The sequence below is a fragment of the Bombina bombina genome, chromosome 9, assembly GCF_027579735.1.
Source record: "Bombina bombina isolate aBomBom1 chromosome 9, aBomBom1.pri, whole genome shotgun sequence".
NCBI classification, from domain to species: Eukaryota; Metazoa; Chordata; class Amphibia; order Anura; family Bombinatoridae; genus Bombina; species Bombina bombina.
In genome coordinates, this window is record NC_069507.1 from 255,355,501 (window position 1) to 255,375,313 (window position 19,813).

The following is a 19,813-nucleotide window of genomic DNA, read 5'->3' on the forward strand; positions in this document are numbered from 1 at the left end:
TGAGTATACATGCTAATTGTCTGCTATGTTCTAAAACACATTTTTCTTATTGATTGTTATTACTAAGAACTCTTCAGTGATTAACATTACCAACATATTACATGAAAGGGACATAAAAGTATTTCTTATATATGGATGGTAGATACAGCATTTAACTTCGTTTAGATTTGCATAAAAATAAATGTTTTAAAAGCATTAGAAATATTATAATGTGAAGGGGTTTGCAAATCTAAAGCAGTACAGGTATACACTGCTTGAATATGTGTTAATTGCTATATTGGCTAAAAACATTTAAAAAAAAGAATTCATAGGTTAAAACTGACACACTTTTGCAATATACGTTATTAGCAAAAATGCTTCTAGTAAAGGTTATTGTTTCAGTGGCATATGCACATATGCTACATGTGATTAGAGGATCAGGATATAAACACCATACCTGTTCAGAGAGCTGACGGTGGTGTGTATTGCACCAGTGTGTCATACAAGTCTGTGTCATACAAGCAACTGCTTACTCTGAGAAGCTTTGGTGTTTGTATAACTGGTATGCATGTGGTACTCTCAGCATATGTGCATATTGTACTGAAAACCAGTAATAACTTGGAGAGTATATTACAAAAATGCTTCTATTTAAATGCACCCATGCATATTTCAATTTTGACCTTTCTATAAGTAATAGTAGTAGTATCCCACAATCCCCAGTCATTCTCTTTGCCTTCGGTGCAAGTAGGAGGTGAAGTTTTCGGTGTCTGAAGAAGATTCACTTCAATCAAGATGTTATTATTTTGAAAGCCAGAGTAGGTTTGCTCTGATCTCTTAGTCTCTTCAGTAGGTGGCTTTAAAGCAGTTAGGAACTTGTAAGGTGGGCCTTGCTGCGTTTTCCTAACATGTTGCTGCCCTGGTCGGCCAGATTCAATTAAGTGCTTTTGTCTTCTAAGTATTGGGGACTTGCATTTTTGAGTCTTTCACTGCACATTATTTGGGACATATATTTATCCTTTAGAAGGATATTGTAGGCAGGACACAGGTACTTTTATGACAGGAGGCTAGGGGTTAAAGGGACAGTCAAGTCCAAAAAAAACTTGCATGATTTAAATAGGGCATTTAATTTTAAACAACTTTCCAATTTACGTTTTATCACCAATTTAGCTTTGTTCTCTTGGTATTCTTAGTTGAAAGCTAAACCTAGGAGGTTCATATGCTAATTTCTTAGACCTTGAAGACTGCCTCTAATCTGAATGCATTTTGACCACTAGAGGGCATTAGTTCATGTGTTTCATATAGATAACATTGAGTTCATGCACGTGAAGTTACCCTGGAGTGAGCACTGATTGGCTAAAATGCAAGTCTGTCAAAAGAACTGAAATAAGGGGGCAGTCTGCAGAGGCTAATCACAGAAGTAAAAAGTGTATTTTTATAACAGTGTTGGTTATGCAAAACTTGGGAATGGGTAAGAAAGGGATTATCTTTCTTTTTAAATAACAAAAATTCTGGTGTTGACTGTCCCTTTAATACTGTATGTTAGTATACCTTGACAATTTGGCTCAAGTGTTTAGAGGCACTTTAGGGGTTAATAATATCCCTAATATTTTATTTACCTGTTGTTAAACTGTAGGGGTTATGAAGAGCATAATATCTTTTATTAGCATGCAGTATATAAGCTTTCAAAATGATGTTTGGGGACTTGTTTTGCGGAGCACGCTTTTCTCACAGGAATTGGAGATATTGATGCGCAATTCTGTTGGGCTTGCCCTGTAAGTGTTTTTGTGGGTGCAGAATCCAACTAACATTCTTCTGATTAGAAATGGATACATTTTCTACTTTATGCAGCCTTTTTGGTGCACCATTTTTATGATTATTTGTATATCCAGATGGAACAGTGTTCTGCCAAAGACACATAAGTAAACAGAATTCCTATCCAGGCAGCTGGAATGAGGCGCGATATTAGCAATTTTGCGCTTCATTTCCAGCCGATGTCGTCTCTCTGCCTCCTTTCTTGACTGAAGGAGAGCGACGCCATTTTGCGGCTCTCATTGGGTCCGATCACATGACCCCGCCTCTTCAGTTTCTCCGGCTGAGATCGGAATTGCAGCTTAGCAGTTTGGTTTTTAAGAGAGCTTGTGTTTAACTTGTAGTCTTGTACTAATCTTTAGTACAGGAGGATAGCAGAGAATTTAGACGTTCTGGTTATATCTTCTATGTGACAATGTATATTTATTAAAGGGTTAATAAATGAAGCCGTTTTACTACTGTATGCTCTATTGTGTTAAAAATAATTAACATACCACCGCAGTATAGTGGTAAGTGTCCTAGAGGGATTGGAATTCAATCCGGGCTAGGATGTGTTTTGTCTTCCTTAAGATGAATGATTTCGGGGTCTTATGTTCTAGTTCTTGAAACAGAGGTCTGTTTTTATGTATAAAAAAATTGTTTTTTATGGTGACAGTATTTACTAATTAAAACATTTAATGTTCAGAGTTGGAACAGTGGTCTGCTCCTATGAATCAAATGTTTTTCTCCAACATAGGTGTGTCCGGTCCACGGCGTCATCCTTACTTGTGGGATATTCTCTTCCCCAACAGGAAATGGCAAAGAGCCCAGCAAAGCTGGTCACATGATCCCTCCTAGGCTCCGCCTACCCCAGTCATTCTCTTTGCCGTTGTACAGGCAACATCTCCACGGAGATGGCTTAGAGTTTTTTAGTGTTTAACTGTAGTTTTTATTATTCAATCAAGAGTTTGTTATTTTAAAATAGTGCTGGTATGTACTATTTACTCTGAAACAGAAAAGAGATGAAGATTTCTGTTTGTATGAGGAAAATGATTTTAGCAACCGTTACTAAAATCCATGGCTGTTCCACACAGGACTGTTGAGAGGAATTAACTTCAGTTGGGGGAACAGTGAGCAGTCTTTTGCTGCTTGAGGTATGACACATTCTAACAAGACGATGTAATGCTGGAAGCTGTCATTTTCCCTATGGGATCCGGTAAGCCATTTTTATTCACACAGTAAATAAGGGCTTCACAAGGGCTTATTAAGACTGTAGACATTTTCTGGGCTAAATCGATCATATTTACACATATTTAGCCTTGAGGAATCATTTAATATGGGTATTTTTTGTAAAATAATATCGGCAGGCACTGTTTTAGACACTTTATTCTATTGGGGCTTTCCCTAATCATAGTCAGAGCCTCATTTTCGCGCCGGTATGGCGCACTTGTTTTTGAGAACAGCATGACATGCAGCTGCATGTGTGTGGAGCTCTGATACATAGAAAAGTCTTTCTGAAGGCATTATTTGGTATCGTATTCCCCTTTGGGCTTGGTTGGGTCTCAGCAAAGCAGATTCCAGGGACTGTAAAGGGGTTAAATATAAAAACGGCTCCGGTTCCGTTATTTTAAGGGTTAAAGCTTCCAAATTTGGTGTGCAATACTTTTAAGGCTTTAAGACACTGTGGTGAAATTTTGGTGAATTTTGAACAATTCCTTCATACTTTTTCGCAATTGCAGTAATAAAGTGTGTTTAGTTTAAAATTTAAAGTGACAGTAACGGTTTTATTTTAAAACGTTTTTTTGTGCTTTGTTATCAAGTTTATGCCTGTTTAACATGTCTGAACTACCAGATAGATTGTGTTCTGACTGTGGGGAAGCCAAGGTTCCTTCTCATTTAAATAGATGTGATTTATGTCATAATAAATTTAGTAAAAATGATGCCCAAGATGATTCCTCAAGTGAGGGGAGTAAGCATGGTACTGCATCATCCCCTCCTTCGTCTACACCAGTTTTGCCCATACAGGAGGCCCCTAGTACATCTAGCGTGCCAATACTCCTTACTATGCAACAATTAACGGCTGTAATGGATAATTCTATCAAAAACATTTTAGCCAATATGCCCACTTATCAGCGAAAGCGCGACTGCTCTGTTTTAGAAAATACTGAAGAGCATGAGGCCGCTGATGATATTGTTTCTGAAGGGCCCCTACACCAGTCTGAGGGGGCCAGGGAGGTTTTGTCTGAGGGAGAAATTTCAGATTCAGGAAAAATTTCTCAACAAGCTGAACCTGATGTGATTACTTTTAAATTTAAGTTGGAACATCTCCGCGCTCTGCTTAAGGAGGTATTATCCAATTTGGATGATTGTGATTATCTGGTCATTCCAGAAACACTATGTAAAATGGACAAGTTCCTAGAGGCCCCGGGGCCCCCCGAAGCTTTTCCTATACTCAAGCGGGTGGCGTACATTGTTAATAAAGAATGGGACAGGCCCGGTGTACCTTTCGTACCTCCCCCCATATTTAAAAAATTGTTTCCTATAGTCGACCCCAGAAAGGACTTATGGCAGACAGTCCCCAAGGTCGAGGAGGCGGTTTCTACTCTAAACAAGCGCACCACTATACCCATAGAAGATAGTTGTGCTTTCCAAGATCCTATGGATAAAAATTAGAAGGTTTGCTAAAAAAGATGTTTGTTCAGCAAGGTTACCTTCTACAACCAATTGCATGCATTGTCCCTGTCACTACAGCCGCGTGTTTCTGGTGCGATGAGCTAGAAAAGGCGATTATTAGTAATTCTTCTTCTTATGAGGAGATTATGGACAGAATTCGTGCTCTTAAATTGGCTAATTCTTTCACCCTAGACGCCACCTTGCAATTGGCTAGGTTAGCGGCGAAAAATTCTGGGTTTGCTATTGTGGCGCGCAGAGCGCTTTGGTTAAAATCTTGGTCAGCGGATGCGTCTTCCAAGAACAAATTGTTTGACATTCCTTTCAAGGGGAAAACACTGTTTGGCCCTGACTTGAAAGAGTTTATCTCTGATATCACTGGGGGCAAGGGCCACGCCCTTCCTCAGAATAGGTCTTTCAAGGCCAAAAATAAACCTAATTTTCGTCCCTTTCGCAGAAACGGACCAGCCCCAAGTGCTACGTCCTCTAAGCAGGAGGGTAATACTTCTCAAGCCAATCCAGCCTGGAGACCAAGGCAAGGCTGGAACAAAGGAAAGCAGGCCAAGAAACCTGCCACTGCTCCCAAGACAGCATGAGATGCGGGCCCCCGATCCGGGACCGGATTTGGTGGGGGGCAGACTCTCTCTCTTCACTCAGGCTTGGGCAAGAGATGTTCTGGATCCTTGGGCGCTAGAAATAGTCTTCCAAGGTTATCTTCTGGAAGTGATTCATCCTGTTCCATTAAAAGAACGAGGGATGGGGTTCTACTCCAATCTGTTCGTAGTTCCCAAAAAAGAGGGAACGTTCAGACCAATCTTAGATCTCAAGATCCTAAACAAGTTTCTCAAGGTTCCATCGTCCAAAATGGAAACCATTCGAACAATCCTTCCATCCAGAAAGGTCAATTCTTGACCACGGTGGATTTAAAGGATGCGTATCTACATATTCCTGTCCACAAGGAACATCATCGGTTCCTAAGGTTCGCATTCCTGGACAAGCATTACCAGTTCGTGGCGCTTCCTTTCGGATTAGCCACTGTTCCAAGGATTTTCACAAAGGTACTAGGGTCCCTTCTGGCGGTGCTAAGACCAAGGGGCATTGCTGTAGTACCTTACTTGGACGACATTCTGATTCAAGCGTCGTCCCTTCCTCAAGCAAAGGCTCACACGGACATAGTCCTGGCCTTTCTCAGATCTCACGGATGGTAAGTGAACGTGGAAAAGAGTTCTCTATCTCCGTCGACAAGAGTTCCCTTCTTGGGAACAATAATAGACTCCTTAGAAATGAGGATTTTTCTGACAGAGACCAGAAAAACAAAACTTCTAAACTCTTGTCGGATACTTCCTTCCGTTCCTCTTCCTTCCATAGCACAGTGCATGGAAGTGATAGGTTTGATGGTAGCGGCAATGGACATAGTTCCTTTTGCGCGCATTCATCTAAGACCATTTCAATTGTGTATGCTCAGTCAGTGGAATGGGGACTATACAGTCTTGTCTCCGAAGATACAAGTAAATCAGAGGACCAGAGACTCACTCCGTTGGTGGCTGTCCCTGGACAACCTGTCGCTAGGGGTGACCTCCCGCAGACCAGAGTGGGTCATTGTCACGACCGACGCCAGTCTGATGGGCTGGGGCGCGGTCTGGGGATCCCTGAAAGCTCAGGGTCTTTGGTCTCGGGAAGAATCTCTTCTACCGATAAATATTCTGGAACTGAGAGCGATATTCAATGCTCTCAAGGCTTGGCCTCAGCTAGCGAGGGCCAAGTTCATACGGTTTCAATCAGACAACATGACGACTGTTGCGTACATCAACCATCAGGGGGGAACAAGGAGTTCCCTGGCGATGGAAGAAGTGACCAAAATCATTCAATGGGCGGAGACTCGCTCCTGCCACCTGTCTGCAATCCACATCCCAGGAGTGGAAACTTGGGAAGCGGATTTTCTGATTCGTCAGACATTGCATCCGGGGGTGTGGGATCTCCATCCGGAAATCTTTGCCCAAATCACTCAACTGTGGGGCATTCCAGACATGGATCTGATGGCCTCTCGTCAGAACTTCAAGGTTCCTTGCTACGGGTCCAGATCCAGGGATCCCAAGGCGACTCTAGTAGATGCACTAGTAGCACCTTGGACCTTCAACCTAGCTTATGTATTCCCGCCGTTTCCTCTCATCCCCAGGCTGGTAGCCAGGATCAATCAGGAGAGGGCGTAGGTGATCTTGATAGCTCCTGCGTAACCACGCAGGACTTGGTAGGCAGATCTGGTGAATATGTCATCGGCTTCACCATGGAAGCTACCTTTGAGACGAGACCTTCTTGTTCAAGGTCCGTTCGAACATCCGAATCTGGTCCTACTCCAGCTGACTGCTTGGAGATTGAACGCTTGATCTTATCAAAGCGAGGGTTCTCAGATTCTGTTATTGATACTCTTGTTCAGGCCAGAAAGCCTGTAACTAGAAAAATTTACCACAAAATATGGAAAAAATATATCTGTTGGTGTGAATCTAAAGGATTCCCTTGGGACAAGGTAAAGATTCCTAGGATTCTATCCTTTCTTCAAGAAGGATTGGAGAAAGGATTATCTGCAAGTTCCTTGAAGGGACAGATTTCTGCCTTGTCTGTGTTACTTCACAAAGAGCTGGCAGCTGTGCCAGATGTTCAAGCCTTTGTTCAGGCTCTGGTTAGAATCAAGCCTGTTTACAAACCTTTGACTCCTCCTTGGAGTCTCAATTTAGTTCTTTCAGTTCTTCAGGGGGTTCCGTTTGAACCCTTAAATTCCGTTGATATTAAGTTATTATCTTGGAAAGTTTTGTTTTTGGCTGCAATTTCTTCCGCTAGAAGAGTTTCAGAATTATCTGCTCTGCAGTGTTCTCCTCCTTATCTGGTGTTCCATGCAGATAAGGTGGTTTTACGTACTAAACCTGGTTTTCTTCCAAAAGTTGTTTCTAACAAAAACATTAACCAGGAGATAGTCGTGCCTTCTTTGGGTCCGAAACCAGTTTCGAAGAAGGAACGTTTGTTGCACAATTTGGATGTTGTTCGCGCTCTAAAATTCTATTTAGATGCTACAAAGGATTTTAGACAAACATCTTCCTTGTTTGTTGTTTATTCTGGTAACAGGAGAGGTCAAAAAGCAACTTCTACCTCTCTCTCTTTTTGGATTAAAAGCATCATCAGATTGGCTTACGAGACTGCCGGACGGCAGCCTCCTGAAAGAATCACAGCTCATTCCACTAGGGCTGTGGCTTCCACATGGGCCTTCAAGAACGAGGCTTCTGTTGATCAGATATGTAGGGCAGCGACTTGGTCTTCACTGCACACTTTTACCAAATTTTACAAGTTTGATACTTTTGCTTCTTCTGAGGCTATTTTTTGGGAGAAAGGTTTTGCAAGCCGTGGTGCCTTCCATTTAGGTGACCTGATTTGCTCCCTCCCTTCATCCGTGTCCTAAAGCTTTGGTATTGGTTCCCACAAGTAAGGATGACGCCGTGGACCGGACACACCTATGTTGGAGAAAACAGAATTTATGTTTACCTGATAAATTACTTTCTCCAACGGTGTGTCCGGTCCACGGCCCGCCCTGGTTTTTTAATCAGGTCTGATGATTTATTTTCTTTAACTACAGTCACCACGGTATCATATGGTTTCTCCTATGCAAATATTCCTCCTTAACGTCGGTCGAATGATTGGGGTAGGCGGAGCCTAGGAGGGATCATGTGACCAGCTTTGCTGGGCTCTTTGCCATTTCCTGTTGGGGAAGAGAATATCCCACAAGTAAGGATGACGCCGTGGACCGGACACACCGTTGGAGAAAGTAATTTATCAGGTAAACATAAATTCTGTTTTTGGCTTGAGGAACAAATTGTTTTTATTAAGCATCTGTCCCTCATATTTGAATATACATATTTTTTAAAATAAAGATATTTGCCTCTAAGGATAAATTTAGACAGATTAAAATGTCTGTTTTTTTGTCTGTGACGTTTTATTTACCAAGAGCTATTGAATACAGATAAATCTGAGCCTTATATCTCCCAGGAGGATGATGTTCAGACAATTCCACAGCTTTCTCCTTAAATGTTCCAAGCCTCTATGGCGTCACATGCAGTGCCCTGCGGTTCCTCTCAATCTCCTGGTGGAGTGTGTTTGCTTACAGATTTTGTAGCTCAAGTATCATCTGCGATACTTGCAACTTTGTCTGTTTTTCCTTACCTACAGGCAAAATGCAAGAGGACATTTAGATTTTCAGATAGTAAGGGTTCTGCTCCCCAGGTTGCTCTCTCCCTCCTAAGTTTGGTGAGGAGGATTTGCTGGTAGTTTCTGAGGATTAAATCTCAGGTTTGGACAGTGTAATTCCTTTATCTGATGCTGAAGTGATCTTCTTCAGATGTATGCTTGAATACCTCGTGTACTGTTAAAGGAGGTTTTGGCTACTTGGACAACATCGTTACCCCTGTCGTTGTCAACCTTTGAAAGTTTTGTGATCTTTATAATTTCTATGATGTTCCTTCCTATGACTAAGTGTTTTTACGTGCCTAGACCTTTACGGGTTCATTGATAGAAGCTGTGGTCTTTCTGAGCAATACCTTGCCTTATTAGACTCTGTGCTAGCCCGCCAGGCATTGTGGCCGATAGCTTGGTCAGCTGAGAAGCCTACCTGTGGCTTAGTGGTAAAGCCTAGGCTTTATAGTTCTTTAGTGGCATGTTAAACATTTTATGTTTCCTTGCAAAGATAACACCTTATTTGGAGTTGGTGTGACAGAATTATCCTCTGACTTTAGGGGAAGATTTTTCTCCCACACGTCAAGAGAGTATGACTAAAGAAGAGTTTTCCTTTTTCTTCTTTCTGCAGGGTCAGTCATGTCTTTTGGAAGACAAAAATTCTTGGTCCAATCTAAGATTTCCACTTAGTTCCAGTCCCACTGGGAATGGGATCCAGGTATCTACCTCAAGTTTTTCAGGTTCTGACCTTCAAAGAAGTAGCCTTTCTCCTTTTGGTTCAAGAGAGCCTGTTCATAACAAACATATACCTAAAGGATGTGTATTTATTGCTCCCATAATTCGGGATCTTCTCAAGTTTTTGAGTCTCATCATCCTAGAAAGACTTTTGGGTCTTGGGGTATGGCAAGGGTGCCTTTCTGGACTATATATGGTCCAGGTGTCCTCCTTCCTTCGAGCATATTCTCTTTCAAGAGATCTTGTCCAATCTACTTTTCCTTAGATGGGAAATTAATCTGAAAAAAATAGTTCCCTTATTGCATTCACAAGGGTGATTTTTTTTTTTTGGAGGACCTTAATAGGTTCTCTATCTAAGAGAAGATTCTATCAGAGGTCAGCTCAAAGATTTATTCCTTTTCCTCTCTTGGCTGTCTTCGGTCCGGCCAACAGCAAGCTCTAATGGTCTGGTTGATAGCTTAACTATCTTGCAACCAGAGGGTTGAGATTTTGAATCTAGCTGCAGTTGATTTTCCCTTCACTTTTCAGTGACGCTATGTATGGAGGGAATTGGTCTGATGGTTTCCATGGACATCATTCCCTTTTTGCTATTTTCTATACAATGGAGATCTTTCGGATCTGTCTCAGGTGATAGATATAGATCAATCATCAAGAGATTTTCTCCCATGGTGATTTTTCAGGAGTATCTGTCTCAGGGTGCGTGCTTCTGGAGACATTCCTGGGTGATTGTGATCACGGACGCCAGCCTACTGGGCTGGGAAGCAGTATGGGACTTATTTGAGGCATGGAAGTGTCTGCCTTCCTCTTTAACATCAACATCTTAGAGTTGAAAGAGATTCCCATTGTTCTGAGGGCTTAGCTTCAGTTGTCCTTGACTTGGTTCCAGTCGGACTAGGTCACCTCAGTGGCTTACATCAGTGGCCGTGCTGTCTAAGGCACTGGATTAAACCTACAGTCTCCTTGGAGGTTGGGCTCGGATCCCACTACTCCAGAATCCAGTTAACCTATGTGGTGCATGGACATTATTTAATCCAGAGAAACTCTGAGTTATTTAGTCATAGGAGGTGACTTGGATTGTCTGTGGCCGGAAGCTCACTATTGTTGTTTGTCATTCACTTTCCAGGGGTGGACAACTGGGAATCGGAATTCTGAACAAACAGATAATTCATCTGCGGAGTGGGACTCTCCATCCGGAGGTGTTCTCCGGGGGTTTCCAGAATTGACTTTTGAGGGCATTTCGGCAGAACGACAAACTTCCAAAATACGGTTCAAGATCTAGTGATTCTCAGACCGTTCTGATATAGGTTCTGGTGGTTTCCTGGGATTTCAATCTGGCAGGGTTATTCGACTTTCGATCTTTTTTTTTTTTTCATGGATTCGCCTTCTCTCTTTTTTTTTTTCATGCCGATGAGGCGGTTCTTTGTACTAAGTTAGGTTCCTTTCTAAAGTGTTTTTGGACAGAAATTTTAATCAGGAAATTGTTCCTTCTTTTTGTTGTAGTTCTTCTTTTCTGAAGAACGTTTGTTGCACAACTTGGTGGTTGTGTGTGCTTTACAATTTTATTTACAGGCGACCAAGGATTTTCATCAGTCTTCTGCCCTGATTGTTTGTTTCTCTGTGAAACGTAAGGGTCAGAAAGCTTCGGTTTCTTCTCCTTCCTTCTGGTTGAGAAGTATAATTGGTTTTGCTTAGGAGACTCCTGGGAAGCAGTCTCATGAGAGAATTACAGCTCATTTCACTAGGGCTGTCTTTTCTTCTTGGGTTTTCAAAAACAAAGCTTCTGTGGAATAGATTTGCAAGGTTTCAACTTGGTCTTCTCTGCATTCCCTATCAAAATATTACAAATTGGATTCTTTTGCCTCGGCTGAGGTTCTTTTGGGAGAAAGGTTCTGCAAGCAGTGGTGCCTACTGTTTAGGTTCCCTGTCTTGTCCCTCCCTAATCATCAGTGTCCTCTAGCTTGGGTATTGATTCCCAACAGTAATTGATGATTCCGTGGACTCACTGTGTTTTAGGAAAGAAAACAAAATGTATGCTCACCTGATGAATTTATTTCTAGACACAGTGAGTCCACGACCCTCCCTGTTTTCAGACAGTTTTTTTATTTAAACCTCAGGCACCTCTACACCTTGTGTTATTTCCTTTCTCTCCTTTTCCTTCGGTCGAATGACTGGGGCTTGTGGGAAGGGAAGTGCTACTTAACAGCTTTGCTGTGGTGCTCTTTGCCGCCTCCTGCTGGCCAGGAGTGATATTCCCAACAGTAATTGATGATTCCGTGGACTCACCGTGTTTAGAAATAAATTGATAAGGTAAACATAAATTTTAGTTTTTTTACATTTAAAAAGGGATATGAAACCCAAAAATGTTTTTCTAATTTTACTTCTATAATCAAATTGTCTTTGTTTTTCTGGTATCTTTTGTTGAAAAGCAGGAATGTAAGCTCAAGAGCGTGCACGTGCCTGCAGTACTATATGGCAGCAGTTTTGCAAGAGTGTTATCCATTTGCAAGAGCACTAGAGGGCAGCACTATTGCCTGCCATCTGGTGCTCCAGACACTACCTAGGTATCTCTTTAAAGGACCATTAAATACGGTAACATTGCATAATTAACAAGTGCAAAATAAAAAGACAATGCAATTGCACCTACTCCGAATTTCAAATAAGCAGCATATAATATATATATAATAGACCAGCACCACCTTCTAATACCAAAAATTAAACTTATTTATGTGATATTATAAATATACGTTAAAGGGACACTCAACCCATTTTTTTTCTTTCATGATTCAGATAGAGCATGTCATTTTAAGCAACTTTCTAATTTATTCCTATTATCAATTTTTTCTTCGTTCTCTTTCTATCTTTATTTTAAAAGGAGGAATGTAAATCTTAGCAGCCAGCCCATTTTAGGTTTAGCACCATGGATAGCGCTTGCTTATTGGAGGCTTACATTTACCCACCAATAAGCAAGCATAACCCAGGTTCTCAACCAAAAATAGGCCGGCACCTATGCATCACATTCCTGCTTTTTAAATAAAGATAGTAAGAGATTGAAGAAAAATTGATAATAGGAGTAAATTACAAAGTTGCTTTAAATTAAATGAATGCTCTACCTGAATCATGAAAGAAAAAAAATGGGTTTAGTGTTCCTTTAAGGCACATAGTGCAAGGGGGGAGAGAGTGAGAAAATCCTATACTATAAAAGGCCAAGTGTGTTTGTCCGAAGCTGTCATGCGCAGTAGAGACAGCACAGGACAAACACACCTGGCCTCAGATTCCCTACCTGATCTGCCTACTGCAGCATAAAGGGGGCGTGGACTAGCGGGGAGGTCCGTGAAGGGGGCGTGGCCGGGGCCGTGAAAGGCCGTGGAGAGAGCTCAAACAGCTCAAAAGAGGGGAGAGAGAGATCAAGAGGGGAGAAAGAGACAGGGGGAGAGAGAAAGAGGGGAGATGGAGAGAGAAAGAGGGCAGAGAGAAAGAGGAGAGAGAGAGGGGGGGGAGAGAGAGGGTGGAGAGAGAGAGAGGGGAGATGTGGGGAGAGAGAAAGAGAGAGGGGGAGCGAGAGAGGGTGGGGGGAGAGAGAGAGGGTGGGGAGAGAGAGAGAGGGGAGAGAGATAGAGACAGAGGGGGGAGATGGAGAGAGAGGGGGGAGAGAGAGAGGCAGCGAGAGAGAGGGGGGAGAGAGAGGGGAGATGTGGGGAGAGAGAGAGGGGGGAGAGAGAAAGAGAGAGGGGGGGAGAGAGAAAGAGAGAGGGGGGAGAGAGAGAGGGGAGAGGGAGAGGTGGGGAGGGAGAGAGAGGGGAGAGGGAGAGGTGGGGAGGGAGAGAGAGAGGGGAGAGAGATAGAGACAGAGGGGGGAGATAGAGAGAAAGAGAGGGGAGAGAGATAGAGACAGAGAGGGGAGAGAGAGAGGGGAGATGTGGAGAGAGAGAGGGTAGAGAGAGAGGGGAGGTAGAGAGAAAAAGAGAGAGAGGGGAGAGCGAGAGAGAGAGAGAGAGAGGGGAGAGCGAAAGAGAGGGGAGAGAGAGAGAGGGGAGATGGGGGGGAGAGAGAGAGAGCGGGGGAGAGAGAGAGGGGAGAGAGAGGGGGGAGATGGAAAGAGAGAGGGGAGATAGAGAGAGAGAGTGCAAAAGAGGGGGGGGGAGAGAGTGCAAAAGAGAGGGGGAAAGAGAGAGCGCAATAGAGAGGGGGGAGAGAGCTCAAAAGAGAGGGGGAGAGAGAGCGCAAAAGAGAGGGGGGAGAGAGAGGGGAGATAGAGAGGGAGATAGAGAGTGCAAAAGAGAGGGGGGAGAGAGAGAGCTCAAAAGAGAGGGGGAGAGAGAGCACAAAAGAGAGGGGGGGAGAGAGAGGAAAGAAAGAGGGGAGATAGAGAGTGCAAAAGAGAGGGGGAAAGAGCGCAAAAGAGAGGGGGGAGAGAGAGAGCTCAGAAGTGAGGGGGAGAGAGAGAAAGCAAAAGAGAGGGGGGAGAGAGAGAAAGCAAAAGAGAGTGGGAGGGAGAGAATGCAAGGGTGGGACCACTGTACTGCAATAAATGGCCCGTGTGAACGGGCTTTAGGACTAGTCAAAATATAATACAAGAAATTGGCGTAAAAATAACACCAGAAAGGTCCCTCCCTTATCCAGCACCTAAGTATGTCACTTATAGTAAACTATCTAGAACTATAGAGGCAGCTGTAACAGAACAGTAAAAATGTGTGATTAGGAAGCAACAATTACAATAGAATAATCACAGTATAGCAATATCAAGCAAACACTCAGGTAGATTACGAGTTTTGCTTTCGTCTTTTAACGCTGAAAAAATGGCCATTTCAGTGTTAAAACAGCCACGCAGCCATTACGAGTCTTGTCGGTATAGCTGTACCCCAAGCCTTTTAGCCTGTAACGCAACGTCAGTCCCGCACTGGGATTCCCATAGCGCTGCTATTACGAGTTTTGCAGTGAGGGTAAAAAGCTTGCGCTACAGCCTATACCGACAAGATCCGTACCGCCATCTGAGAGCAGTAGTTATGAGTTTTACGCAACAAAAGTGTTACACAAAACTCATAACTAAAGTGTTACAAAGTACACTAACACCCATAAACTACCTATAAACCCCTAAACCGAGGCCCTCCCGCATAGCAAACACTGTATTAAACCTGTTAACCCCTACTCTGCCGCTCCTGACATCGCCGCCACTAATAAAATGTATTAACCCCTATTCCTCCGCTCCCCGACATCGCCACCACTATACTAAAGTTATTAACCCCTATTTCCCCGCACCCCAACATCGCCCACACTATAATAAAGCTATTAACCCCTATTCTGCCACTTCCCGACATCACAGCCACTAAATAAAGTTATTAACCCCTAAATCTCTGGCCTCCCACATCACTACCACTAAATAAACCTATTAACCCCTAAACCGCCAGAGCCCCACATTGCAACAATCTAAATTAAACTATATTAACCCCTAAACCTAACCGTAACCCTAAACCTAACTGTAACCCTAACACCCCCTAACCCTAAAATGGAGCTAAATTAAAGTTACAATTATTAACTAAATAATGCCGGTCCCGCAATGGATGAAGATGGAGCCGGCTGGATGAAGATGGAGCCGGTATGAAGATTGTTCAAGCAGGACTTCAGCAACTGTGAGAACTTAAAGAGGGGTTAGTGTTAGGTTTTTTGGGGTGGGTTTTTTTTTTAGATTGGGGTTTGGGCATTTCTTAAAAGAGCTAAATGCCCTTTTAAGGGCTATAAAAAGAGCTAAATGCCCTTTTAAGGGCAAGAAAAAGAGCTAAATGCCCTGTTAAGGGCAAGAAAAAGAGCTAAATGCCCTTTTCAGGGCAATGCCCCTACAAATGCCCTTTTCAGAGCAATGGGTAGATTAAGTTTGTATTTATTTTAACTAGGTAGTTAGTAAATAGTTAATAACTATTTACTAACTAGTCTACTTAGTTAAAATAGAGCACGTCTAAACAGCGCTTGGATTTTGTGCGGTATGGAGCTTATCGCCACCATATCGCACACACAAGGCGGTTGTTTGAAAACTTGTAATGGCAGCGCAATGGAGGGTGAAATAACGCAACTTTTGTTGCATTCGTTTTGCACCCCGTTGCGCCCATAACTTTTAATCTACCTGACTGTGAGTTAAAGGGACAGTCTAGAATAGAATTGTTATTGTTTTAAAAGATAGATAATCCCTTTATTACCCATTCCCCAGTTTTGCAAAACCAACACAGTTATATTAATGTACTTTTTACCTGTGATTAACTTGTATCTAAGCATCTTCTGACAGTCCCCTGATCACATGCCTTTTTATTTATTATCTATTGAATATCATTTAGTACTGTGTTGTGCTAAATCTTCAATAACTCCTCGGGCGTGAGCACAATGTTATCTATATGGCCCACATGCACTAGCATTCTCCTGTTGTGAAAAGCAAATACAAAAGCATGTGACTGTCTATAGAACCTTTGAAACAGACAGAGATGTAGAGGTATAAATGTTATAAAATATATTAAAGGGACATGATAACCAAAAAAAATATTTCGTGATTCAGATAGAAAATACAATTTTAAACAACTTTCCAGTTTACTTCTATTATTTAATTTGCTTCCTTCTCTTGTTATCCTTTGCTGAAAGGTTTCTCTAAGCAAACTCAGGAGCAACAGAGAACCTAGGTTATAGCTGTTGATTGGTGGCTGCATATGTATATCGATTGTGATTGGCTCACCCATGTGTTCAGTTAGAAACCATTAGGGCATTGCTGCTCCTTCAACAAATGAAACCAAGAGAATGAAACGGATTAGATAATAGAAGTAAACCAGAAAGGTGTTTAAAATTGTATCCTCTATCTGAATCATGAAAGAAATTTTTTTGGGTTGGTTGTGCAAAGTTGGGGAATGGGTAGTAAAGGGGTTATCTATCTTTTTAAACAATAGCAGTTTTAGCTTAGACTGTCCCTTTAATAACCACCTAATAAAATAAGAACTGCGTGGGCCCACTTGCAGTTACAAAATCAGAGCAAATAAGGACACTCAAATAATCCAATATGTTAATTTTATATCTTGTAAACAGAAGTCCATAAGTTATCTACAATTCATGGATACTACAGTTCCGGTGTCTCTTTAAGTCCATAAGTTATCTACAATTCATGGATACTACAGTTCCGGTGTCTCTTTAAGTCCATAAGTTATCTACAATTCATGGATACTACAGTTCCGGTGTCTCTTTAAGTTCATAACTGCTCTGATCTTTTAGTGAGAAAGAAAGACGGCCTTTACAGTTGCTCAGCGGGAGATAAGATATTCAGGGTTACTCTCAAACCACTTACACAAATCGTATGCAGAGAAATTATTGCAACAGTCCGTAATCACATATTTACCAATCTCACCTCGACTTCTTAGTAACTGTCATCTCCAAGGATTTAAGGCTCCTATACTTTCGTTTACCTTATCAGATGGTTGCTAGAGTGAGTCTCCCGTGAGTATGCTCCAGTATCTTACTGTAGACGTTACATCGACCGCTGGGCTATATATAACTCCTGTATTCACCCCGGCTTAGAATCCTTGCTAGCCGTATAGCGAGCAGCTGGTGTATTTACACGGTAATGTTCCTCCCAGTCTGTCGTCTCTCTTTTCAAAGTGGTGATGTAGAGAGTACCCTGTCTCGACCACTATTAATATGGCAAATCGGTGGTTGTAGGTTAGGAGATCAGCTGATTCCCCTAAGATATTGTCAAAACTTCTGCTACGCACGTTTAACCCTTATTCATTGTAACACAGGGCTTCTTCCCTGTATATTTAACAAATTTTATTTTTTGCTAATTTGCCGGCCCCTGTATTATGTAACAGCCATCAGCCAATCACAGACTAGTATACGTATACCTTGTGAACCTGTGCACCTGCTCAGTAGGGGCTGGTGCCTCAGAAAGTGTGCATATAAAATGAATGTGCAAAACTTGATAATAGAAGTAAATTGGAAAGTGTCTTAAAATTGCCAGCTCTATCTGAATCATGAAAGTTTAATGTTGACGTTCGTGTCCCTTTAGTAAAGAATACCATGGGATAATAGAAGTAAATTGTAAACTTTTTTAGAATTGTAAGCTGTGTAACAAAAGAACAATTTTGGGTTTCATATCTTTAAAGCATCCGGTCTCTCATTATCCGTTTTATTGTTGAACTACAGCAACACTCGATCCTTTTTACATACACATTTGTTGCCTATAGTAGGGCTGAACAAATCAAATGAGCCAGGTAATTAATCTCTTACAATTTGATTTTTGTGTCTCAATATTTAGTATAAAATTAGTAGAATTTCTTAAATCAGCCGTTAACTTGGCTCCCTTAAAGAGACATTAAAGGGACACTGAACCCAAATGTTTTCTTTCGTGATTTAGAGAGAGCATGCAATTTTAAGCAAATTTCTAATTTTACTCATCAACTTTTCCTTATTCTCTTGGTATCTTTATTTGAAAAGCAAGAATGTAAGTTTAGATGCCTGCCCATTTTTGGTGAACAACCTGGGTTGTTCTTGCTGATTGTTGGATTAATTGAACCAACCAATAAATAAGTGCTGAACCAAAAAAATAGCTTAGATGCCTTTTTCAAATAAAGATAGCAAGAGAACGAAGAAAAATTGATAATAGGAGTAAATTAGAAAGTTGCTTAAAACTGTATGCTCTATCTGAATCTCGAAAGAAAAAATTTGGGTTCAGTGTCCCTTTAAACCCATTTTTTTTCTTTCATGATTTAGAGCTTGCACCTTTGAACAACTTTCCAATTTACTTCTGTTATCTAATTTGCTTCATTCTCTTTATACCATTTGTTAAAAAGCATATCTAAATAGGCTCAGTAGCTGCTGATTGGTGGTGATGCACCCATGTGCATTCCTATTTCTTAATTGAAGGATAGCTATAGAATGAAGCAAATTAGATAATAGAAATAAATTAGAAAGTTGTTTAAAATTGTATTCTCTATCTGAATCATGAAAGAAAATTTTTAGGTTTCATGTCCCTTTAACATTTCAGACTCCCGAGTTTGCTGTATATAATTCCCGGCTGGGAGTAGACCCATGCTTTAGTTAACACACAAAGGTGCAGCTTCTTCAAATAAAGTAATACATTTATTTTATAGGTCAGTTGTTGTACCTGCACCCTCTTACTGTATGAAAAAAATCAGTGACTGTGGGCCTGATAATCTAAAGCTCTCCGCCCTGGCGAGATGATCTAATACGTGTTGTCCGTACTGCAACGTCCCTCAAAGACTTTTAGAAAGGCATTTTTTTTTTCTTTAGAGTTGTTTATTGTTTTTGATCATCGGCCCTATGTATTGGGCGATTGGGCGATAAGGCGATAAGGCGTTATGTTTGCTGACATAAAGTTAGAATCATGAATCATTTGTTACAAAAGTGAAACAGCAGCTTGGCATCAGTAGACTCAAGATGTTTCCCTTTTTTTCCCTTTCCTCCCCCATCTTTTTCCATTAAACTTTTCCTGTCCTTAGCTGCTCTTTTTTATTATTTTTTTTGTTGTTTGTTTGCATTTTGTGTTTTACAACGTAACATAAAAATGCACCTAATCTAAAATGGAAGTTAACACCAATATTTGTATTGTGATACAGTTATCTGTCATTTATCTGCAGTCGTTAGAACATTTTTGTGTCATTTCCTTTTATCAGGCATATGAAAAACAGCATTTACACAGTCTGAAAATACATATTGTTCGGCTGAAAAATGTCAAGGAAAAGCTATTTTAATTGAAATTGAGGTGACACAAATTTGTAAGTTCGATAATGAAACTGATTTATCAAGGACAGGAACAGAACAAAAAGCATGAAATTAAATGTTTAAATACCCTCTTTTAGATAAAACACAGTACATTTGACAGCACGTCCCTTTAACTGGTGTCATTTATAGATCAAACTGTACAGACTCTGGGTTATTATTCGTTAGTAAATAATATTTTCTACATCATGGTAATTATTTATCTGTTTTAAGTATATTGTTGAGTCTAAACGAATAATTCTATGACATTTTGATTACTTTACCGCAGTGTTAGCTGTGTGGGAGCCTCACACATTTCTCTGCACTCAGGATGCTGGGCATGCAGAGCTGGGAGAGAGATGCCCTGACTAAGCTGCGTGTGACCCTAATAAAGGACTTGGTGCTGGAAGAGTTATTGGAGCATCTTGTAGCCCACAAAATCCTCACTGATACTATGCACGACAGTATACAGGTGAGAAGCACTGTACTATACTATGCACGACAGTATACAGGTGAGAAGGACTGTACTATACTATGCACGACAGTATACAGGTAAGAAACACTGTACTATACTATGCACAACAGTATACAGGTGAGAAGGACTGTACTATACTATGCACGACAGTATACAGGTATGAAACACTGTACTATACTATGCACGACAGTATACAGGTGAGAAGCACTG

The 19,813-nt window shown here is 41.3% G+C and overlaps 1 protein-coding gene across 1 annotated transcript in view; it reads left to right on the plus strand.

Annotated features, from left to right (window-relative positions):
* The window catches only part of CASP2 (caspase 2), a 119,856-nt gene that overhangs the window by 7,353 nt on the left and 92,690 nt on the right, over positions 1–19,813 (plus strand). Inside the window, exon 2 of the mRNA XM_053692780.1 lies at positions 19,418–19,600. Coding sequence (XP_053548755.1) covers positions 19,460–19,600 — 141 coding nt within the window. The 5' untranslated portion in view covers positions 19,418–19,459. The remainder of the gene's footprint in view (positions 1–19,417; positions 19,601–19,813) is intronic.